The sequence below is a fragment of the Corythoichthys intestinalis genome, chromosome 5 (genome assembly GCF_030265065.1).
Source record: "Corythoichthys intestinalis isolate RoL2023-P3 chromosome 5, ASM3026506v1, whole genome shotgun sequence".
Classification (NCBI taxonomy): Eukaryota; Metazoa; Chordata; class Actinopteri; order Syngnathiformes; family Syngnathidae; genus Corythoichthys; species Corythoichthys intestinalis.
Window position 1 is genome coordinate 23978318 of NC_080399.1, and position 25448 is coordinate 24003765.

General features: G+C 37.7%; 1 protein-coding gene across 2 annotated transcripts in view; it reads left to right on the top strand.

The window, feature by feature from the left end:
* LOC130915896 (FERM domain-containing protein 5) overlaps positions 1 to 20096 on the top strand; it is a 126818-nt gene extending 106722 nt beyond the window's left edge. The window contains exons 9-14 of one of the 2 annotated variants that reach the window (XM_057836087.1): positions 264 to 327; positions 422 to 513; positions 4405 to 4479; positions 4585 to 4653; positions 4734 to 4840; positions 18690 to 20096. In XM_057836087.1, coding sequence (XP_057692070.1) covers positions 264 to 327; positions 422 to 513; positions 4405 to 4479; positions 4585 to 4653; positions 4734 to 4840; positions 18690 to 19261 — 979 coding nt within the window. In that variant the 3' untranslated portion in view covers positions 19262 to 20096. The remainder of the gene's footprint in view (positions 1 to 263; positions 328 to 421; positions 514 to 4404; positions 4480 to 4584; positions 4654 to 4733; positions 4841 to 18689) is intronic. The other variant, XM_057836088.1, reaches the window with a different exon arrangement.
* Positions 20097 to 25448: the final 5352 nt, after the last annotated feature.

Genomic DNA, 25448 nt, shown 5'->3' on the forward strand with positions numbered 1-25448 from the left:
TGGGGGGGGGGGGGGGGGGGGTGCTTGCGTGTGCGCAGATGGCTAATTAATCACACCAGTTCTAGTCAGAAATTGTTAAACGTGGAATTTTCATTGAGAAACTGTGTGGTACTCATGTTTCCTTCTCTTCTATTCACCGTTCGCCTCCAGGGACTACTTGCAGCCATTTGTTTTTGTCCGCTCTGCCTCTGTTCATGAGATCTTCAAGTGCTTTTCATGCATATTTTATAACCCTGTTTGTTTGTGCTTTCTTACCCGAATAGGAATGAGGTGACCAAGCTGAAGTTTGAGGGCAAGACATTCCACATTTATGCAAATCAGAAGGAGGTGAGAGCACAACTTGACGGGATAGCCATCATTTGCCTTCCTCCTACTGGGTATTTAATTGTCCTGCACTCTGTCTTCTATTTTCAACGTGCAGGAAACAAAGATCACCCTGACATACTTTGCACCCACACCGGAGGCTTGCAAGCACCTTTGGAAGTGCGGAGTGGAGAACCAAGCTTTCTATAAGTGAGTTGAATTGTTTAAAGGCGAAAGGCTGCATTAAAAATGAAAGTCTCACTTACTATAACTATAAACATATTGAATAGTGTATGGAGACGTGCCAAGTACTCCTATGCGTATAACGCATGGAGCTGTTGAATAATTTAATAGTGTTTTCTTTCATCCTTCCCTGGCATTCATTCAGGCGGCAAAAATTATTCATTGTTTCGGCTAGTATAGATTCAGAACATATGGTTAATGCTCTAAGTTTTCATGGAAATCCATCTTGAGAAAAATATGACAAACAATCAATTAAGAAAATCATTGTCTTTTGTAAAAATACAGCAAATGCAACATTTCCTCCTCCCCTTATTGAACAACAATATAAAATAAAAAAAAATTGAAAAATACAACAAAATATCAGAAAATCCTAATTTAAAAAAGATAAATGGAAGAAAATATAGAAATTTGATTTAAAAAAAAAACTTAAATAAAAAACATTTAAATCTAAATAATAACTATTTAAAAGGAACAAATATAGAAAATTAATTTAAACTACAAATTTTAAATGAAGCAATATGTTAAAAACATCGAAATATGTTGGGGAAAATGTAATAAAAATAAATAAAAAGGAGGAATTTTTAAAATACATTTCCTTTCTTTTTTTTTTTAAATTTAATTGAAAAATACAAAAAAATATCAGAAATCCTAAGTTAAAAAAGATAAATAGAAGAAAATATAGAAATTTGATTTAAAAAAAACCTAAATAAAAAACATTTAATTCTAAAAAAAAATATAGAAAATTAATTTAATCTACAAATTTTAAATAAAGTAATATGTTAAAAACATTGAAATGTGCTGGGGAAAATGTAATAGAAATAAATAAAAAGGAGGAATTTTTTTAATACATTTCCTTTCTTTTTTGGGGGTATTTTTTCATAAGAAAATAAATTATGTTTGCATTTTTATTTTATACATTTAGTATTATTTTATTCTATTTTTATGTACTTACAATGAAGAAAATAAGTATTTGAACACCCTGCTATTTTGCAATTTCTCCCACTTAGAAATCATGGAGGAGTCTGAGATTTGCAACATAGGTGCATGTCTGCTGTAAGAGAGAGAATCTAAAAAGAAAAATCCAGAAATAGCAACGCATGATTTTTTAAAACAATTTATTTGTGTGATACAGCTGCAAATAAGTATTGGAACACCTGTCTATCAGCTGGAATTCTGACCCTGAAAGACATGTTAGTCTACCAATTAAAAGTCCACCTCCACTTCCATCTATTATCCAGAACCAGGTGTAATAGTTTGAGGTTGATAACAGCATAAAGACACCTGTCCACCCCATACAATCAGTAAGACTCAAACTTGTAACGTGGTCAAGACTAGGCATGTGCCGGTATGAGATTTTGACTGTACGGTAACCGTGAGCAAAAATACCGCGGTTTCACGGTATCACGGTATTGCAATTATAGCTACAAAATGTGTTATTTTGAGATGTATGGGTTAAAAAAAAAAACTTTTTTCCATTGAACAGGATTTTTTTTTTTTTCAGAACATAGTTGAAAATTGGAACATGAATATATTGTTAAAATAAATAAATTATCAATAAAAAAAACAAATATTTTAAATAAAATTAAAATATAACTTATAGACTATACCCACAGCCACACCTCAAGTTGCTCAAGATTAGAGCAAGAACAAAATAATTTCTATAAAAAAGTAAAAACACTTCTGAATAAAATTTTTAAAAATTTATACTGCATCACTTTTTTTTTTTGAGGGTGGAAAAGCTCAAGTGAAGTTTTGCCAATTTCAGCCACTGTGTCAAATCTAGTCTACATGATATCATGCCTTTGTGTTAAAAAGAACAAAGAGTTCATAAGTTATTAAGTTAGTTAAAAATGTAAAAGTTGGTTAAAATGTAAATATTGCTGTGGAAAGGTTTCATCTTAAAAAAAAAAAAAAAAAAAAAAACATTCGGAGTGAGACCTCTCCTTGAGCTAACGAACGTGGATTTGTGCTTAGGGCAAGATCATCTTTCGCAATTAACGATCTTTGATGATATCCTTTTTTTTTATCCCCCTTCATTCAAGTGAATCAAGCTTGTTTTCTCACTCTGCAGCTGTAACACTCGACGAAGTTGCTCTCCCAGCTAAGTCTAGGCTAACATTCATCTTTGTAAGCTTTTAGTTAGTGTGTATATCGAATTTGAAAGGAAAATGTGTGTTTTGTTTTTGGCGAACTTTTCCATGATGCTAATCTGTTGAAGCTACTCACACATGAAAAAATACAATTGTACAACGTTTTAAATGTTTTCATTTTGTATATTACACTTACCACGATTTGAGAGCTGATAGCGTCACTTTCACACACAACAACAAACGGGAGGGGGTGAGCGCTGCCGCGCCATGCCACTTCTAGCTGCATTTTTGACACATGAAAAATAGCGAATACCGTACTACGGTCTGACGGAAAATTTTAGTGGTTTTGAAACCGCGACGTTTTCACACCTCGGTAAACCGTGAAACCGGTAATCGGCACATGCCTAGTCAAGACCAAAGAGCTGTCAAAAGACACCAGAGACAAAGTTGTTCACCTCCACAAGGCGGGAACGGACATAAATGGAGCATTTGCGTAGCCGCTTGGTGAAAAAGGTCCACTGTTAGAGCAATCATTAGAAAATGGATGAAGCTAAATATGACGGTCAGTCTAAATGGGAGTGGAGCCCCATGTAAGATATCGCCTCGTGGGGTCTCAGTGATCCTTAGAAAGGTGAGCAATCAGCCCAAAACTACACGACAGCAGTTGGTCAATGACCTGAAAAGAGCTGGGACCACCGTTTCCAAGGTTACTGGTGGTAAGACGTCATGGTTTGAAATCATGCATGGCACAGAAGGTTCCCCTGCTTAAACCAGCGCATGTCAAGGCGTGTCTTACGTTTGCCTATGACCATTTGGATGATTTAGAGGAGTCATGGGAGCAAATTTTGTGGTCAGATGAGAGTAAAATAGAGCTTTTTGGTCATAATTCCAATAACCGTTTTTGGAGGACAGAGAACGATATCAAGAACACCATCCACACTGTGAAGCATGGTGGTGGTTGCATCATGCTGTGGGGGTGTTTTTCTGCACATGGATGACTGGTGCCCTGTGCTGTGAGATTTTGAAGATGGGTCGTGCCTGGGTCTTTCAAAATGACAGTGACCCGAAGCACACAGCCAGGAAAACCAAGGAGTGGCTCCGTAAGAAGCATAACAAGGTTCTAGCATAGCCTAGCCGGTCTCCAGACCTAAACCCAACAGGAAACCTTTGGAGGGAGCTCAAACTCCGTGTTTCTCAGCAACAGCCCAGAAACCTGACTGATGGGTGGGCCAAGATCCCTCCTGCAAAAACTTGTTGGTTTGACCTCTGTAATTGCAAACAAAGGCTACTGTACCAAATGTTAACGTTCGTTTTCTCAGGTGTTCAAATACTTATTTGCAGCTGTATCACACAAATAAATCGTTAAAAAAACACACATTGTGATTTCTGGATTTTTCTTTTTAGATTATCTCTCTCTCACACTGGACATGCACCTACGATGAAAATTTCAGACCCTTCCAGGATTTGTAAGTGGAAGAACTTGCAAAATAGTAGGGTGTTCAAATACTTATTTTCTTCACTGTACGTACTGTATTCCTCCAACGGTTTATGTATATTTTTGTTCACTCTTTGGCTAACATTGACAGCACTAGACGGCAGCGAATGATAGTTCGCTGCCACCCTTCCACTTCAAATGGATTTGACATCTACTAGTGACAAAATCCGTTACAATTCACAGCATAAGGATGATTGCATGCCACATGATTGGATGTCGAGCTTCATCAATGACACTCACTTTTTTGGGGGGTGTTTGATTTTCCTTTGTCAGGCTTGAAAAGTCAAGCCAGGTCCGCACTGTGTCCAGCAGCAACTTATTCTTCAAGGGCAGCCGCTTCCGCTACAGGTTTTTATTTATTTATTATTATTATTTTTTTAAAACTCATTCACTACCATTAAGATGACTTTATTGATTAAAGTGGTCATCATATTTGTCTCTTTTTTACAACAGTGGACGCGTGGCAAAGGAGGTGATGGAGCAGAGTGCCAAAATTAAAAGAGAACCTCCAGAAATACACAGGTACACTGTTAAAAACATTATCGACTTGTTGTTTTTCTACGTGACTGCAGCGTGACGCTTGTGTGTGTCTCATCTGGCAGGGCTGGCTTGGTTCCCAGCAGAAGCTGTCCGTCCATCACTCACGGGCCTCGGCTCACCAGCGTACCCCGGACAAGGCGAAGAGCCGTGCACATATCTATCATGGAAGGTAAGCGCAATGTGTTGACACCAGGGTTGCCTCAATCTGTTGTTTAGATAGAAAATTAATCACTAATTATTTTTGCGAATAGTCGACTTGGGTTTAATATTTAGCTGTAAATGTACATCAAAAACAATGCATTGAGAAAGTTGGACTATGAATCTTATGGAATTATAAGACTACCATGGTTTTCCAAAGTTTTTTGAGTAATTACGAAATACTTAGTTTAGTTAGATTTAGATTAGAATTAGATTCGTTTCTTATCGAGGATGACAGAAATCAGAGAATGTTTAAAGGTTTTTTTTTTTTTTTTTAAACAGAATAATTATCTTTTTTTTCCCTTGACTGTTGTTTTTTAAAAAAATATTTATTAAGATTATAACCCCAACTAATGAGGAGAATATTTACATTTGTTTTTCTCTCTTTTTTTAAAAAATATTTTATGAATTAATTATGATTGTTCTTTTTCAAATGTTTTTATTACATTCTTATAGGACAGGGGTGAATTGCTGCCCGCGGGATAATGTGTTGTGGCCCTATATGACATCCAATTGTAGTAACTGTATTGCCCGCACATATTTTGTGATGGGCAATAAAAATATATATATACATTTTAAATAAATTGAATGAATTAATTGAAGGCTCCATTATAGAAAAAAAATTTTTTTTTCAAAATAGTAATAAATATATCTATATATTTCTTTAAAAACGCAAATTTAAAAAAATCACGAATAATAAATGCCACTAAGATTCTAAATAAAATATATATTTTTTGAAATAAAAAGAAGAAAAATGTAAATTGAAATAAGTTTTTTGTTTTCTTTAATTTTATAAATCTCTTGTGACCTCATATAGCTTAACTCTAACTGCCATTGACAGCCTCTTATGTCAAAAATAATCAACATAAGCTACTGCTAACTGTTGAATAACGAGGAAGCGATTGACTGATACTATCGTTGAGATCGACCTGTCGATCGTGATCAGTGTATTAGGCCCCTCTCGTTTGGACTTTAATAACCCTTTAACACCTAGGCCTTCTTTGTCCGAATTTGCATGCCTTTAATGTTACCTTTATATTTCAAAGAAAAATTGTTCACAATGGCCTGTTCGGGTCCCTTTTTTCAGGACACATCCTTCATGTCCAAACTATTGTTTTCTTCACTGACCAATTATAATCAACATGTTGGACCCAAAAAGACAAAAAAAAAAAAAAAAAAAAAAATCCCAAAATTTTTTGTCAAAATTTGTTATATTGATGTCCTATTGACAACCAAACATGCTCGACGAACTGTTTTGAAGCTTGATAATATGAATTCAACTTCTTAGGATAAATATTCAACAGAAAAAAATAACACTGAATAGTTTTATATTTGATAATTCAACAAAAACAACAGGTATAGTTATATGCGCTTTTGAGCTTTACACATACTCAAAACAAATTATGGGAAAATATATGGCGGAAAACACAGACAAGGCTGAAAAAGCAGTTTCTGCTCTTGCATCCCTCTTTAAAATAAACTGCTGTATTTTAAGCCAAAAGAACTGTTGTGTTTGATAGAGTCAATATGCTGCCATAGCAGATTCATGGCGCATTAAGCCCCCAAACTATTTTTAATTTGTCCGTTTTACCCTGGAAATCCCCATTTACAGACATCGCGCAACCGCTTGTTTTAACCTAGCCATAAAAAGAAGGTTAGAAACATATTTATCATTTGAAATGTCTGTCATTTTTAAGCAAGATTTATTAATTTATGTCTAATATTTAGTAAAAAAAAGACTAAAAAATTATTCACTCGCATATTTTAAACTTTTAAACAAATGACGTCACAATTCAAAAAATTAGTGTCTTTAAATAAGTCACAGATATCTACCTCATAACTATCGCTTAATTTTATTTTTTTCATTACTGTTGCATTTTCCCCAATATGTTAGATGATAAATAATTGAAAAAAAAAAACATTTAAAAGGGTTAATATATGAAAATGAAAATCTCGACCACTCCTTGATGTCTGCGATTTCTGCATCGCGACCCATGTTATATTACCATGTTTCACCCATAAAATCCCCCCAAAATTCAGCTGTGGCCATTCACAGCTGTGTCTTGACACTCGGAGATACATGCTACATGGAGTTTTTGGATCAAAAAGAGGTAAGTACGCGATAATATCTCGTTATAATCACAGCGTCTTTAATTATGCTCTCGCGTGCTCTCACCTCCAGTTAGGGTTTTGCTGTTTCAATAATTTTCTTTTTTGAAAAACGCCCTCCTGTTCAAAATTTTTCTTCCCCAGAAAATTGAGATTTTAAGCTTTCCAATGATGTATCACACATGCATATAGGACAATTTTGAAATTTGGCAAAATTAGGGGTTTCATAGTGGAACTTCAAGTCACCTGAATGTTTTCCGCCATATATATCATCTAACACAGAAAGGGTTTGGAGGATATCATTTTGTGAGGTTAGGTATTGTACACATAATTTTATAAAAAGTATATACATACAATCAAGCTTCTCGAACACACACATCTATATACAAATTGAAAAGATTGATAGTGGTGGTGTGGGGGGAATCAAATATAACATTGAAAAAAATATATTTTCAAAAATATTGACAAAAAATTAGTTCAGTTAAATTTTTTCAGGCATGCTACTCGGTTTCCCTTTGAACAAGACACAGCGCTTTGTCATACATTATGTCACACAGCCCACTCTTCCGCAGTTTGCACACTGCTTTCAGCCTGTCTCTCTTCTCACTCGCCGACCCATCCGAAGAAAATAACGACGAATCTGGCGCATCCTCTTCCTCGACTCGATGAAATAAGGAATGACCTTGCGCTCAATTTAGTTTTCGATTAAGGGGCAGTTTACATGGCGACTCTGCGACACGAAGACGAAATGACTGAGTAGCGGAATTGCCTCGCGTGCATATGGTGGTGGCGGGGACTGAAGACGAAGACGAAAAATTCTGAATCCTGCCTCCAAAGTGGAAGAATTCGATTGAGGGGGCATGAGGGGTGCTGGCTCCGCATGCATATCAAAAGCTCCTGCCGCTCGATAACGTCAGCACTCGTACACGTCACATTGGGCGTGCGCAGCGGTGCTATTAAACATTAAAAACAGTTAATGGCGGTTTTAATTTACTGTTTTAATAATATTTGTAAATTTAAATATGTTGAATGTTTCCATTTTTGTGCCTTTTTGAACAAAGAAAATGCCATTGCTCGGAGTGGGCGGGCATTATGTCTTCTGGGCTGATAAGGTCAAAATGCATTATTCGCTGTCAGCTTGTAAATTTGCACTGCCCCCTAGGGCCTGGCATGAATACTACATCGTTTTCATGCAGAATTATGACATTGTTGGAATGGAGACGGAACCATACAAATGCAAATTTGAAATTTTTCATCTTCTCGGAGAGTCACCATGTAAACTGCACCTCATTTCTTATGTTTCAAAGTCATCGCTGAATCCAACCGGCCATCGCTCGCTACCTCACCTCACTCTCCCTAGGTGGCGCCTCGCTCGGCAATTTATTAAAAAATGTGCACATAACATCCGCCCTTTGTGACCTCACAATGGCTCCTGGGATATGTAATTTTTCGAGGTGCTTTCGGTTTTGAAAAAGGACAAGAAATGATGCAGATATGGACATAAACACATGGTCCATGCAGCGTTTTAATGATTATTTATGAGGGCAATAAAATTAGAAAACTCAAATGACATTATCTCCTTTTACTTGGTCGATTGACTTCAACTAAAAACGGGCGGGGACCTCAACTTCAGCACTTTCAATTGAAACCAACCAGTGGCACGTGGGTGACGTATTTACAGCATGATGAGGCTTCAAAGATGACACGTCCGGTGTTAAAGGGTTTAAGAAACACTTTACAATAAAATTAATAAAAGTAAATTAGGGCTGCAGCTATCGAATATTTTAGTAGTTGATTAATCGATGGACCAGTTAATTCGAATAATCGAGTAATCGGATAAGGAACATGAACATTTAAAATACCTGAGCTGAGCCTCAAACGGTATATATATATATTTTTTTAATGAGGATCTATGTACAACAAAAGAACAATTGGCTAACTTGCACAGAAAAAGTCCGCTAGCTTAAATGCTAGTTTTTTTTTTGTTTTTTTTTTTTTACAATGCTCTTAACAAATGGTTCACACATATTTCCACAAAAAAACGATTAAATATACCTATAAACTAAATTAAGAATGTATTAAAAAACATTAGCTCAAACAAAAACTTACAGCTTACATTGGTCTTAACAGGGAGCAGTTGGATTCAGTCATGTGAAAAGAGGCAGACCAGAGGGCACTGTATCCACCCTCATCAATAAAACTAAATTCAAACACTTTCAAAACAAACCATTACAACGCCACTTTAATAAAAAACGAATACTCGAAGCAACAAAATTTAATTCGAATATTTTTTTCTAATCGAATACTCCAGTTAATCGATTATTCATTGTAGCACTAAAGTAAATGCTCTTTTGTTTCTTCTATGGAGAAAAATACTTGATTCTAGAGATGTTGTTTGTTCGGTAATCCGCAGACTCAGTCACATCCTTTAAGTGACTTTTTAAAATCAGATCCAAGTCAGTAATCACACCTGTCAAAGACTTAAGTTCTAAACAAATCAGGAAGGAGTTCTTCCTTCTCTTCATGAGACAACACACACACGCTGTAACTTGAGCCATTTGGCCCAGTTTGCCGTATCAGAGCTGGCAACAAACGTTGCAGGTGTGTGAGTCAGTCAACCTGTCAACACAATGGTACTGTATCCCAACAACCTACGGATTCCTTGGCATTACTGTCGCTATGGCTGAAATGGATCACTAAGAAGGTTAATGCTCCTGAAAGTTGGCTGGGATACCTTCCCATTGCCCCACAAACCCTGAAAAAAAAAATATCAATCTTGCTAGCAAGTGAGCCCTTCCTTGCGCTGCATGGAGAGCAGGACTCTTGAGTGTATTTTTCTGTGATGTCAGTAGAGCTGACTGCGTGAGTTTCAGTGGTATTAATACTGCATCTGAAAATAGCCCGGGTCGGCTACTCCATGTTTGTCCGTGGCCTGGGTGGGGCCGAGCCAGGCGATCGCGCAAGTGAACGCGGGGCCTCTCTGTTGCCCGGACCTCGGGACGGGAACCGTCGGGGCCAGCCATGGTGAAGTGTTTGATCCGCATCACCACTCGGGTGAACGTCCACCTGCGTATGGTCAACCATTGCTACCGGGATGTCAAGGTTCGCGTGCTGAGCCTTGGGCCTCGCATGCTGGGCAAGGCCTTAGGGGTCCTGCCTTTGTACCCCGCTTTGGAAGGGCGGCCCGAGTCAGTTGGGGCCTCGCCGCTGCCCAGCATTCAACCCGATGACCGTCCAGGTAAACTCGTCAAAGGCCTTGCATTGCTTTCACAATTTACGGCAAGGACGCCTGCACTGACTTAAGTTTCTTGGCTGCCATTGACGGTGATAGACGTCTCCATCCAATGTTCATTCGCTGCCACCCTCCCAGTCCAAATGGATTGGACGTCTACTAGTGAAAACCCCTTTAAATTCACAGCAAAAGGATGAAAAGGGACACATGATTGACCAGTACAAATGGATTGGACGCTTATCAACGTCAATACCAGGCAACGTCCGGCGCCGGGAGCTTGATACATGACAGCTGCACTGTCAGCGCCACTTGAATTAGACGTGATGTTCTTAACGCTTTGGTTATCAGTTTTTGCCGGGTCACAATAAGGCTACATGTCAATTTGGCGGGCATGGTTGTGTTTCTGCTGTCAAGTCGTAGACTTGCTCATCTGTGCAATTTTAGTCATTTCAAAATGTGTTCATCCTCGTATAGTTTTAGTCGACGCTTACTCTAAATATTTTCATCTGTAAGATAGGTCTTAGACTTTTAGTCCAAAAATGTATAAATAAAGGTTTCCAACAATTTCAAATGAACATTGAGAGACGGGCACGTATTGTTGCATCTACAAGGACAATCCTAGCTTAGTTATGCTAATACACAACGAGAAGGAAAACAGGATTTTATTTTCTATTAATTATACCCACCTGGAAGGGACAAACTGTATGTAAAAAAAAAAAAAATTATGCTAATGCTAACTCGAATGTTCTGTTAATGCTACGAGTTGGAAGAAGGAATGAATGCGTTATTTTGGACATATGCCAGAAGAAAGAAAAAATCTGACAAAATCAACGAGACACTTAAAGCAACATTAGGTAACGTTTCAGCCTTTATAAAATATTTTCATAACATTTGTGATAATATATCGACTGACAACTAGTTGAATGACACCTTTTTTATATCTTGATGGGGTCTGTATCGCTTTCACCAGCACTAATTAACTTTAAGGAGGTTGAGGGAACCCTGCCACACACAAAAAAACTACAGATGTGCTGAATTCTTTACGGCATACGTCACTTTCCCCTTTCCTCATTCGTTATAAAGACAGAAGTCGATGAGAACGCTTTCGCCCGAATGCTGCAAAGATGGCAGAGCAACAAGAGACAAAAAGTTTTGTCTGAGGAGGAAAAAAAAAGAAGAGTCTACCAGGATATACAGAATAAACATTAGCCCAGGTTTCACTCGCTGGCGTGACAAACCGAACTCATCAGCGCTGACAAGTTCGGTTGGAGTTAGGGGGTTAGCAACACTAAGCAACACATCTTATTATGTTTTAGTCTCCTAAAACACGTCATCGTCATGAAAAAATTGTTCGTTTACGAAATATTTTCGTTATCGTCATCGTTGGCGAAAACAACAGTGACTTGAACATTTGTAAAATTAATTTATTGACTTTTAAAGCTCTTTTCTCAATATTTTTGTATTTTTATTAGGGCTGTGAAATGATTACATTTTTTTAATCGAGTTAATCACGGCTTAAAAATCATAATTAATCGCAATTCAAACCATCTCTAAAATATGCCATATTTTTCTGTAAATTATTGTTGGAATGTAAAGATAAGACAAGACGGATATACTGTACTGTATTTGTTTATTATAACAATAAATCCACAAGATGGCATTAACTTTATTAACATTATTTCTGTGAAAGGGACCCACGGGTTGAAAGACTTGTAATTCTTAAACGATAAATGTGAGTTTGTATATTGTGACTAAATATTGCCATCTAGTGTATTTGTTGAGCTAAACGAAATGTTTGAATAGAGTTTGACCAGTCTGAGTACCGTATGGGCCCGAATATAAGACGACCCTGATTGTAAGACGACCCCGTTTTTCAAGACTCAAGTTTGACAAAAAGACTTTTTGAACACCAAATTTTTATACAGAAAATAATTATAGTATATCTGAAACAAATGATTATAACAGTTTATCTGAGAGAAAAAGCAGGTTATCTTGCCTCATTCAAATCTTAATATCTGAACATTTAAATATGTAAACTAAAGTGCAATCGCATTTGGAAATGAATGGCTTCTGGTTTTTGAAATCTAAATAAATATAAATAAATTAGGGCTGTCAAACAATTAAAATTTTTAATCGAGTTAATTACAGCTTAAAAATTAATTAATCGTAATTAATCGCAATTAATCGCAATTCAAACCATCTATAAAATATGCCATATTTTTCTGTAAATTATATATATATATATATATATATTCTGTAAAATAAATTGTTGGAATGGAAAGATAAGACACAAGATGGATACATATACATTCAACATACGGTACATAAGGACTGTAGTGGGCATTTCACTCTACTGTCATTTAAATCTGTCTATGCTGTCCTCACTCCGAAGCGTCTACTTTTTCCAAAGCTAGACAGCTAGTGAACGACGCCTTAATAATTAGACTTCTTCCTTTTTCATCTGATTTATTAATAAAATGGCCTCAAACCATTGTCCTCTTTAGACCGTCGTAAAAGTACAAAAAAAAAAGTACACAAGCATTGCATTAGCAACAACGTTAGCTTAGCACGCTATACAGGTTCAATAAACATAAACAAAAAGCGTCTCATACAAAAAATATAACATTTCGCTTACTAACATAATATGTACATTCTTTACAACAACCATACTTACGGACAAATCTTGTCCAAGGATCATATAAGCACAACATTATCAGCCTGAGACGTCGTGCAGCCATAATGAACTGGCAAGAAAACAATAAACCATGTCGCAAAGTGACCACAAGAGTTCGCTGTTGGACAGCACAAAAAGCCTTGCTGTAAAACTTACCAAAAGGCAGAATACTTTCTGAGCGGGACATGTGCGTTAATTGCGTCAAATATTTTAACGTGATTAATTTAAAAAATTAATTACCGCGCGTTAACGCGATAATTTTGACAGCCCTAAAATAAATCTATTGTGATAAAACAACAAAATTGCAATAACTGCATTAACCAACAAAGTGAAGTCTAACTGTAACTGTAGTCTTGAAACAAATCTGAATAAGGAATAACATTGCATTAAAATAATGCAAAATGGTTAAACTTGAGAGTAGCTGAGATCTGTCATGACAGAACTTCGCTTCAATGATATCTGGCGCCATCTAGCATCGTGAATGGGTATAATGTCTAGACCGCGAATATAGGACGGCCCCTACTTTTTCAGTCTTATTTCAATGCAAAAAACACCGTCTTATATTCGGGCCAATACGGTATTATTTTGCATAGCTATTTTGATTGGGAATGCCAGTTCTCTTTGCATTGAGCGGTTTTCTTATTGTGAAGGTTATTTTTTTGAGGGAGAGGAATATTATTTTTGTTGTGCTTTCAGTAAATGATACTGTAGCGACTTAACTGTTCGGCCCAAATGCATGATGGGAAGTTGGGCAACCATGACTGTCAGTGGTGGCTGCAAATGGTATATCTTCTCTGTGTTGTATTCAATACATGGTGTTAAGACAAAGATCAGCTCTTGTCATTCTTCCCCAATCGCACGCCACAATAGATATGTTGTGGAAGAGATGCCAAAGATTTTGCCAATAAATAGCGTGCCCCCAATGAATGCCTGTGTCCACTCCACTCGCTTGTCTCTGCCTCTTAGCTCTCAATATACATAAAACGGCACCATTGTAGTCTGTTTGCGGCAATTTTTGCGGCAATGCGTGAGTGGGTCGTTCGGCGCATACGTTAAATGAGGTAAATATTTTAACGTGATTAATTTAAAAAAATAATTACGTTAACGCGCTAAATTTGACAGCCCTAATTTTTATATGTTTCTTAAAGGCATTAAAGGCAGAATATTCAATTGTTGGTTTGCACACATTTTTTGCAGTAGAAGTGATGTGCAGAAAAACTATAAAATTTTCACTTTTAGTGTTTAAATTACTGATGCGGTGGGATAATTTCGTTTAATTTAAAAATTAGATTTGGATGTATCATTTTATTTCTCCTCAACCATTTCATGCACGAATTATGAGTTTATTTTTGTTGTTGTTATTTACCCTCACTGGCTGCCATTGACGGTGTGACACGTCCAATTTATTTTGACTGAGAAGGGCGAATGAACGTTTGTTCATTTTGTTATCTCTTGTGACCTCACATAACCAGAGATCGGTAGAGTAGCTAAAAATTTTACTCAAGTAAGAGTAGAGTTATTTCAAAATAATATTACTCAACTAAAAGTAGTCATCCAAAAATGTATTGAAGTACAAGTAAAAAAAAAATATTTGATGAAAAGAATACTCAAGTAATGAGTAACATTGTGAATAACTGCTTACGATATTTGACTTTTTTTTTAAAACAATGGTATTCTTTTCCTCAGCACAAAGTTATATATACAATCTGTTATTATTATAATTCGAAGAAGAAGAACACTATAACCTACTACATAACATTAAGCCAAAAGGAAAAAAACATTGTATTCCGTCAAGAGATGAAAAATACAGAAACGAAACATCATTCGTCCAAAAGCATGAGTGTCCTCTAGAGGATAAAACATATTTCCTATCATAAACTAAAAGAATTATATTTCCAGTTTTCCGTGGTCAATTGGTGCCAAATAAAAACTGGGAGAGAGGTTAAAATAGGCACTTTTGAGTCATGTTGACCGGAGCGCTTTGTGTCAAATAATTTTTTACGGCACATGATCAAACAGGAGTGATCATAAAACGGCAAGCTTGAGTCTGATTGGTATAATGGAGTCATGTGATTATAGTTGCGACCTCATGTTGATGAAACTGATAGCGCCAGTGTTGGCGTCTCTGGCAAAAAAAAGGCAAAAAAAAAAAAAAAAAAGGAATATCTAATATGTAGAATAAAGAGGAAAAATGTAACGACTCATGTAGCCCAAAGTAGCACAGTAAGAGTAGCGTTTCTTCTTTACAAATCTACTCAAGTAAAATGTATGGCTTAGTAAAACTACTCTTAGAAGTACATTTTTCTCAAAAACTTACTCAAGTAAATCTAACATAGAGTAAATGTAACACATTGCTACCCACTTCTGCACATAGCTTAACTCTTTATTGTATGTAATAAAGACGTTTTGGGGGGGGGGGGGGGGGGGTCATAATTCATGCATGAAAGGGCTAGCAAAGTGGGATGTCTAAAAGGTGACGATACTGATTGAGTTTGATATGAGTAGTAGAGTAGATGGGTGTGTCATTACACCACTATGAAACAAGGTTTTATTTTATTTTATTTTTTTAACAAAGTTAAATACAACTAATTTGTATTTAGCAATAATTATTTCACGTACTACAATAGGGGTGTCCTAACTATGGCTCGCAAGCCAACTGTGTCCCTTTGCCCGGTTTTACATAAATGCATTTTAAAAACCTGATCTTATTTTTTTTAACCAGTTTCCAACGGCGTACCGCAAGCAACACGTCACTTCCGCTCATTAATATTCATGACATTAGCTACTGTTGCTAAGTAGGGACAAGCCACCGTTTGTCCCTAATAGGAAATGAATGGAAATCGTGTACGAAGGAGATGTTTACAGAGCTAAACCTACGAATTCTCTCCGAAAATGATGTGCCTGGTGCCAAATTCAATGGCAAAGATGTGGAAGAACATAAAAATCTTCAGTTAAAGAGATGGCTTGAGTGTCAAAGGCTGAAAAAGACGAAAAAACGTGCCGACCTAAGCATAGCTTTAGCTTTTTTATTGACGAAACTGACAATGACATTCTCCTGTTTCAACAAGCTATCCTTTACCATCAGACCTGTCTTTCTTATATATCCTCTGGGTGTCCTACGTCTCTTACCGTTCTTGGGGGTAATTTAGTTAGCTTTGTGTAGCGATCGCAAATGCTACTCAGTGACAGCCAACGAACACTTTTAATTTTTTCATTGATAACACATCTTAATTCTATAGTTTATTTACACTTCCCCCTTACTAAAGTTTTTTTTTTTTTAATATATATAACAGAAACGGTAACAGTGGCAGTCAGATACCATTGTAATTCTTTTCAGGTCATTCATTGTCAGACAGAAGCAGTATGGCACAACGTTACGCTAAAAAAATAAGTTAAAAATATAAACATGGCTTACCTCTTTGTCCTCTGAAAGACCATGCCAACCCAACATAATGTTTACTGCATATGAAATGTGACTGGATTCACCGAGCTGGTGTTAAAGAGCATATGACACGAGAAAAAAAGTCTTAAATGGCATTATTATGTGAATTGGAATCATATTTTGAGACGATTCGACTATATACAACAATTTAGAAAAGCACAGATGACGAGAAATTAGTTTTTTAATCTGCCGGTTAGCCACGCCTACCATTATAGGGCTTTAGCGTCCCCAACAGGTGGATGACGTCAGCGGTAGACTGGGCTCATCAGTTTTACTATTCAGCCCATTGAGGGGGAATTATTCAGAACGAGGAAAACGCGACGAAGAGAGCCGCAAAATGTCATTGTTTCTGTCTCTTTACTTCAATATTTTTACAGGATATTCTTTTTATCCAAGTATTTTTCCCCAATAGCTATATAAATGGCTTGAGAAGGACCAGTCAGCCCATCGAGGGGGAACTATTCACAACGAGGAAAACGCGACAAAGAGAGCGGCAAAATGTCATTGTTTCTGTCTCTTTACTTCAATATTTTTACAGGATAGTCTTTTTATTCAAGTATTTTCCCCAATAGCTATATAAATGGCTTGAGAAGGACCAGTCAGCTCGTCGAGGGGGAACTATTCACAACGAGGAAAACGCGACGAAGAGAGCGGCAAAATGTCATTGTTTCTGTCTCTTTACTTCAATATTTTTACAGGATATTCTTTTTATCCAAGTATTTTCCCCAATTGCTAAATAAATGGCATGTTCATGACAAATAACAGTCTTGTGCTGAATGGAATATGAAATAATAAAAATGCATTTATTCAGGACGACATGGCAAAATTACTCCATAATGGTCAAAAATGTCGACTTCACCTTTACTGTCGCACCTCCCGAATGATATTTTATGACACCTAAATCGGACATATGTCATTTCCCTTCCCCGGCTTCGGAAAATGTAAACAAACCAGAAGCCGTGACAGCTAGCCGAGTGATGTTTCAAAGTCTTCGAAGTGGAAAATCACACATAACTATCCTGGATTATTTGACATGACGACCCGGTTGTCGATTGTCTTAGTGGATCGGCAAACCGCCCGGCGGAGAACAATTTACAGTTCGTTCCCCGGAGGAGGGTGGCTGGATTTGTTGTGCAGCTAACGTGCTGCTGCTAATTAGCATTAAGAGAGCTTTTTACATGCCTATCAATGATCAAACGTAAGTAGTCCTTCATTTAAAGGAAGTTTGTAGTGTTTACTTTGTAATCGCTGTATTGGTATTTGACATAATACAAAACAAGATGTTTACTCACTTCCTCATAAGTCCAATGGTCCCACAGTAAATATCCACGGTGAATGGGAACCTTTTGAAACTCCAAAAAGGTGCATACGCCTCTCCCTCATACAGAATGATTTTTCTGCAGCCGTTTGGCTGGCATGATGCGAAAAATAAACGTATTAATCTGCAAAATCAGCTGAATCCTTCGTCCTCATACACAACAGTACACTGTAGCTTGAAGAGGACGTCTTCTACCGTACACGTCACAGCGCCCTCCTCCTCAATGCAAGACCGAAGCCGGAAGTCACTCATTTTCATGGCGCGGGATTCAAAAAACTAAATAAAAATAGCGATCGCTTCCACACACATCCAAGCGGCCCATATCATTCAGGGGCATAAAATACCGCGTGTATTATGAAATAAACATGCTTGTTCGTGTCACAGGCACTTTAAAGTCTGCGCAAGTTAATTCGGTCGAGTTTTAGGTTTCCGGAAACGTATGAAGAAAACATCCTTCATGTGTCGTAATGTCTAGAGTCGTTTCCACAAGTTCCAAAAAAGCAATGCGTGATCGGCATGTTCGTTTTTGAAAGATTACTGGAGAAAAGTAGCACAAATTACGTTGTATCTAATCGAGGGCGGGTCTATAATGTCCCACTTCGGCTTTAATTCCGCTTTACGATGCGACGTCACGGTCTTAAAATAGCCTGCGTGCGGTACACCATTCATTGTTTAACAAATGAAAGTGGAAGGGTTAAATGCGCCTGCACTAACGTAAAAACGCTGACATGAACGTGAACGTGCACAATGTCGCGACAAGACTCTACAAAAACGGGGAGCTTATAACGACACAGACACGAGTAACGAGTCAATGAGGAACAGGTGGGTGACACAGGAGGATGCAGATTGGAGGATACACTAGGAGCAGGAACAACAGGTGAAATCAATGGGCAATCACAGGGACAGTCACACTAGGATGGAAAAAAAACACAAAGCCTAACATGCATATCTCACAAAAAGTAATGTTGTTCGTTGACAATGTGCTTTTTCGTGCATGGCTGTTGACAACCACAATTATAACCCTCCTTTTCCCTCTCAAAACCAGGCCTGGAGTCGCTCCGTGACAGCGCCCACTCCACCCCGGTGCGTTCGGTGTCCCACGGTGAGGCGTTCATTCCGCGCTCGCGCAGTCAGGCCGCGGATGCTGGCGAGGGGACGGCGGTGATCGCCGATGAGGCCTACAGCCCCTCGGACAGCGTCCTGCCCACGCCAGTGGCTGACCACGGCGCGGAGCTACCAGCGGCTTTACGCCTAATAAACGGGGCACCATGCAGCATCGAGGAGGAGAAGGAGTCCGAGGCGGGTACCCCGACCCGAGGGGACGGAGGGGATTTTGGACGAGCTCGAGAGGGCTCCGCGGGGGCCCTCAATGAGGTGGAACAGGTGAATAAGTTTGTCTTGAGTGTCCTGCGTCTGCTCCTCGTCACCGTCGGACTCCTCTTTGTGCTGCTCCTCCTCCTCATCGTCCTCACCGAATCTGACCTGGACGTGGCGTTTTTACGTGACATCCGCCGGACCCCTGAATTCGAGCAGTTCCATTACGAATACTTTTGTCCCCTTAGGCGGTGGTTTGCCTGCAAGCTCCGCTGGGTGGGCGGGTTGCTCGTTAGCAAGTGAGGCACACGAGTTGCTTAAAAAGGACGCTCGGTGAGGGCGGAGGAGACACCCTCCTACTGTGGACATGAGGCTCAGACCGCCCTGATGACCCTGGCTGGATTCTCTATCACCTCTTACAGTTTTTACACCCCGCCCCACTTCACTTTTGCTTGCGTTCTTTTTCTTTTAATAATTTCCTTTCTCTTTTTTTAAAATACCTGGAAATTTTAAGAAGGATGAGCATTGCCTATGTGTTATTTATTGAATTTTAAGGTGCATTTGCACTAGAAGGACAAGAAGACAGCTCTAAAGGAGGAAGTGTAGAACAGAAGTGAGTTAGCGGGGTACACGCATACTGATTTTTAACCAATATCCCGACATTGTCCAAGTCCAAAAATCCGATTGCAAACTGATACCGATATATGGGGTCATGGACTTAACATAATATAGGTAGTTGTATTGTGATGCCCCATTGGATGCTTTAATAATGATAAACGTAACAACTTCAACCCCTAAACCCTAACTCGAGGTGAGAGCATGAGAGAGCATAATTAAAGACACCATAATTTTAATGAGATGTTATCGCGTACTTAACTTATTTCGATCCAAAAAGTCCGTGCAGCATGTCTCAGCGTGTGTCAAAACACAGCTGTGAATAGCCACAGCCGGACATTTTGGGAATTTTACAGGTGAAACACGGTAATATAACAAGGGTCGCAATGCAGAAATCGCAGACATCAAGGAGTGGTCGAGATTTTCTTTTTCAAATATTTACCCTTTTAAACGTTTAAACGTTTATCATCTAAAATATTGGGGGAAATGCGACAATAGCAAAAAAAAAAAAAAAAAAATACAATTCAGCGATAGTTATGAGGTACACTGAGGTACAGACACTATTTTTTTCATTGTGACGTAATTTGTTTGCAAGTTTAAAATATGCGAGTGGATAATTTTTTAAAGACTTTTTTAAAAAAAAAAACTAAATATTAGACATCAATTAATGATTCGAAAATAAAAATGATAGAAATTTCAAATAATAAATATAATTACCTTCTTTTTGTGGCTGGGTTGAACCAAAAGTGGTTGTGTGGTGTCTGTAAATTGGGGTCTCCAGGGTAAAACGGAGTAATTAAAAATAGTTTGGGGGCTTATTGCGCTATGAAATTGCTATGGCAGCATATATACATGTTGTTCTATTAGCAAAGTTAATTGAGGAGTTGAGAAATTAAAATAAACTGCAAATTTTTTTACCCTGCCTGTTAAAAGAATCAGAATCGAGAATCGTTTGGAACCGGAATTGAAACGTGGAATCGGAACCGTTCAAATTCAAACGATGCCCAACCCTAATGGCATACCGCACGGAAAACGTCACTTTTGCTAATTAATATTCATGACGTTAGCAATTGTTGCTAGCCGGGTCAAGCTCGCGTTTGTCCCTAATGTTAAATGCATGGAAATAGTGTATGAACGTGATGTTAAACCTACAATTCTGTCTGAAAATGATGTCCCTGGTGCCAAATTCACTGGTAAAGATGTGGAAAAACATACAAATGTTCAGTTTAAGAGATGGCTTGAGTGTCGAGGGCTGAAAAAGACAGAAAAAAAGAGCCGACCTAATCCAGAGGTAGCCTTTTTATTGACACCTTTTTCTTGTGTGCATTGCCTTACACCACTGACAATGACATTCTCCTGTTTCAACAATCTATCCTTTACCACCATATGCCCTGTCTTTCTTATATATTATATCCTCTGGTTGTCATACGTCTCTGACCGTTCTTGGAGGTAACTTACATTGCTATTTTTGTGTAGTGATCGCAAATGCTACTCAGTGACATCCAATGAACACTTTTCGTTTTTTCATTAATAACAAATCTTAATTCTACAATTTATTTACACTTCCCCCTTACTGAAGTTTTTTTTTTTTTTTTTTTACAACAGTGGCTGTCAGACACCATTGAATTTTTTTCTGGTCATTCATTGTCAGACAGAAGCAGTAAAACGCCATGCTTAAAAAATACTGTAAATGAAAATATCAAGATGGCTTACCTCTTCATCCTCTGTAGGCCCCCAACAAAATGTTTACTGCATATGAAGGTGAATGGCTTCACCTTGCTGGTGTTAAACTGGTCTTTTGGACGTCCGCACAAGTTGATCCATTCTTCAAATTTTTTTCCTCCAAGTTTTTTGCTTCGAGAAACGTATGAAGAAAACATCCTTTATAAGTCGTGATGTCTAGAGTGGTTTCTACAAGTTCCATAGCAGCATTGTTTACTTGGCATGTTCTTTTTTGAAAGATTACCAGTAGAAAACAAGCAGTAATAGCATGGATTGCATGCGAGGGCGTGTCTATGTTGACCCACTTCCGGGTTACGATGGCGACGTCACGGTCTAAAAATAGCATTCGTCCGTTACGCTATTATCGGCTACCGATAATATCGGACAACCCTACTTGAGACTGAGTCATGTTTTAGGTCTATTTAATACAATTAAGCTCAATCTACGGCAAAATGGCCCGGAATATTCTTTTGGCCTCTGTCATGTGTGCGTGTGCCCCGTTTTGGGACTTATCGGCAGCGATAATATAAATATTGTATGAGGTTGAATATAAAGTTATAGAAGGTTGACGCTAAAGGAAAGTTCATGTGAATGAGATGTGAGAAATGGAATACTACTACTGGTTTTGATGATTGTTTTAAGAGGAAACTTCATAGACATATCTAACTTTAGTATTATTTCAGGCTACGGTGAACACAGTCACGTGACCTTGTAGAGAGTTAAGAACATTATTTAGATAATAGCTTAGATATACAGTAACAAAGTAGATGGGCAATGCTCATAAAGTATTTCTTGAATGTGTTTCTTGGTTTTCCTAATTCATTTTCATGACCTTGAGATTCAGTGAATTTCAATTATTTCTCACAATGAAGATTCATTTCGGTTTAAAGATTAACCTTATGTATCATATTGCTGGTAGAAAATCAGTCGATGTACTTTTTTTTGTACAAAATGAGTTTGTCTCCTAATATACTGACAGCTCCGATGTATATTTGAACAGGACTCAAATGTTATTTTGTTATTGAAGATGAAACTATACTTTTTGTAGCGCCGTTGTTTAAAGGAAGACTGGATCGTCGACGGAGAAATAAAATGACAGCCTTCGGTTTTTGTGTATGATATGAAGACACTTGTTACGCCAAAATGCATTTACACCTTTCATACGTCCTTTTTACACAAGATGTTGATGATGAAAAAACTTACAGTACTTTAATTGACTGCACCAATTATGATTATTTTTCTTTTTAACCCTTGCAGGGCACTCATTTACCTCATTGGATGACATTGACAGCGCTAGACGTCCAATTTAGTTCAACTGGGAGGGACGAATAAACGCCAAAATAAATTGGACCATAGACTTCACTATCAGTTGATGGGAAATGGGGCGTGGGGCCGCTTCGTAGGGGGCCTATTTTAACATATTTAAAATTCAAATATTTTCAAAACCAAAGCTGCTAGCAACCTAAAACCAAAACGGACACCTCCCTACGGCATATATGAGTCTCCATGAGCAGCGGCATCCAAAAATTCAAAATCATTTCCTAATAAAACCCTGATTAATTATTTTTTACACTAGTCCACCTCCTAGCAAAAAGTATGGAATCACCAAGACGAGCGAGCACTCAGACATTTTATCATGTAGAACAGACTCTGATAAAAAGCTTGAAAAAAAAAATGAATTTGTTCAAAAGTGCAACCCTCTGGAACGGCACCAAACAAAAGTTCCAGCATCATCAGATGATGCTGGAACTTTTGTTTGGTGCTGTTCCGGTGAGATTTACAAAGATTACTGCCTGACGAAAACATCAGAATTCCCTCAGTCCTTGATTATATGGGGCTGCATGTCAGGCAAAGGCACTGGGGAGATGGCTGTGGTTAAATCTTCAATAAATGCACAAGTTTACATTGAAATTTTAGACAGCTTTTTTATCCCTTCAATTGAAAATATGTTTGTCATTTTCCAAGATGACAATGCATCATGCCATGCACAAAAATCAATGCAGAGGGGGGGGGGGGGGGGCGTAGCACATCACATGAGTGATACAACCAGATATTGCTACGGTGCATGCTAACTACACGTAAAATGTCACACATTGTGAAGATGTGACGAAAACTATGGCGCATTTTAAACTCGTTCTCGTTTCGCCAGACGAAAACTGGCATTCGTGTCGTTACGTTTTAGTCTCCCAAGTCACGTTTTTAGCTTATCATCTCGTCATCATCATGAAAACATTGTCCGTCTACGAAATATTTTCATTATAGTCATCATTGACAAAAACAACACTGTCTGGCCCTCATCGTTTTTAGATTGAAATGTTACATAAACTAAAATGCTTAAAGGCCACTTCTTTTTCTTGTATGGACGTAGAAATGTCTAAATTACTTTTTTTTTGCCCAAAAAACGGGCAGTTGGCTGAAAATTACCTGATTATTTGAATGTAAAGTTACGCTATTGTGTATGGATAAAAAAAAAAATCCAACATGACAAACATTACACAACAAAGAGCTTTTTAAGTTGAAAATTCTTGTAAATAAATGCGTAAATCCCGAAATTTCTAAATGTATGAACGTAAAACAGTCTAGACTTAGTAAAAAGCAAAAAAAATCGGACAGTTATTATTCATTTTATGTAAATATTTCAAACCAAATTTACGCTAATTTTTTTCCATTAATTTTTCTCACAACATTGCACAGTGCTTGCATTGTGCTATTATATAATATACATAATAATTGCCTTGAAACTTCGATCAAATCACTTTTAAGGCACTCCTGCCTGCTTGTATGCACCAAAACATTCGTCTTATTTCCACCTAAATCCGGCGTTAGACCACAGCGTGTTATGTACTTCCTCATTCTAAGTACATTGAAGGCCGAGACCTGAGTGGAACAACACTTCTTTATTCAGTGTGCTTCTCATCACATGTGCACACAACTCATCACAGAGATTCCTTTTTGCTGTAATACCACACTCAGAGGGAGTTCACAACTATGGCAACAGCAGTGTGACATGAATATGTTACACAGCGTGTGTTCGATTTTATCGCAGTGAAAGCTGCCAGGACACTCTGCCTGGCCTGGCCCCCTACGGGAAGCCGTGGCGCAATGTCTGTAGGAGCTGTCTGGTCAACTGATAGTGAAGTTTATGATTGAACGTCTAGCGCCGTCGATGGCAACCAATGACTGAAATACTACGAAAAAAACAAAAACTTTTGAGTGTTACTTGGGTCGTTAACCAGTGTGTATTTGTTTTTATTCATTTTAATTGTATTAATTCAGTTTATGTCAACGCTGTATTAATATGTTTATTATTTATACTGATTAAGAAAATGAACAATAATTATTAATAATTGCTAATCATTCAGGTTTTCTTTCTTAGTCACTAATAATTTAGAATGGCTGCCCACTTCAATGCCCATTGTCCCTGAAAGGGTTAAATGAAATGAATAACAAAGACAATAACCATGTTATGACCATGTTATTCCCTTTTTTTAATGCAGCTCCTGAGCCACACGTGGCTCTTTTGAACCCTTCTGCTGTGAATCATACATTTGTTTATCACAAATGTGACATATGTCACTATCAATGGCAAACAAGAAGGTCATTTTTTGGGGGGAAGGATTCACTCTGTAAAATGTGAATATTTAAATGTAAAATGTGCATTTATTTTACACTGAAATTTTTATTGTTTGAATTAATACCTGCATTTAGAAGATATGTAATACAAACAAAACAAGGGACTGTGTTGTGCAATGTATTGGTGGAATCTCTATGTCCTTGCAAAAAACAAATATATTTCTAATATTTCTACAGACTTAAGTGCTCTGGCCCTTACTCTTTACAGATAGGGCGCAATAACTGTCATTGCTGATGGATTCTGACTAAAAACAACAAAAATATCAATGTGTTGTCAGAATAAGTGTGTCTGAGTACTTTAACAGCTCTGAAGAAATTATGAGTCCCTTGTTGATGTTCCCAAAAGAGCGTTACATAATATATATTTTTGAAATTTGGGAAGGAATTCACTTGAAATGTTCCTAGTCTTCACTTATTTGTCCTTCACTGGCTGCTTTAGTCCACTGGAATGAGTAAGCACGCATAAGAAGCACACTGACGATGAAGAATGAACATGTTGTAGTTGTATCAGCGTCATGTA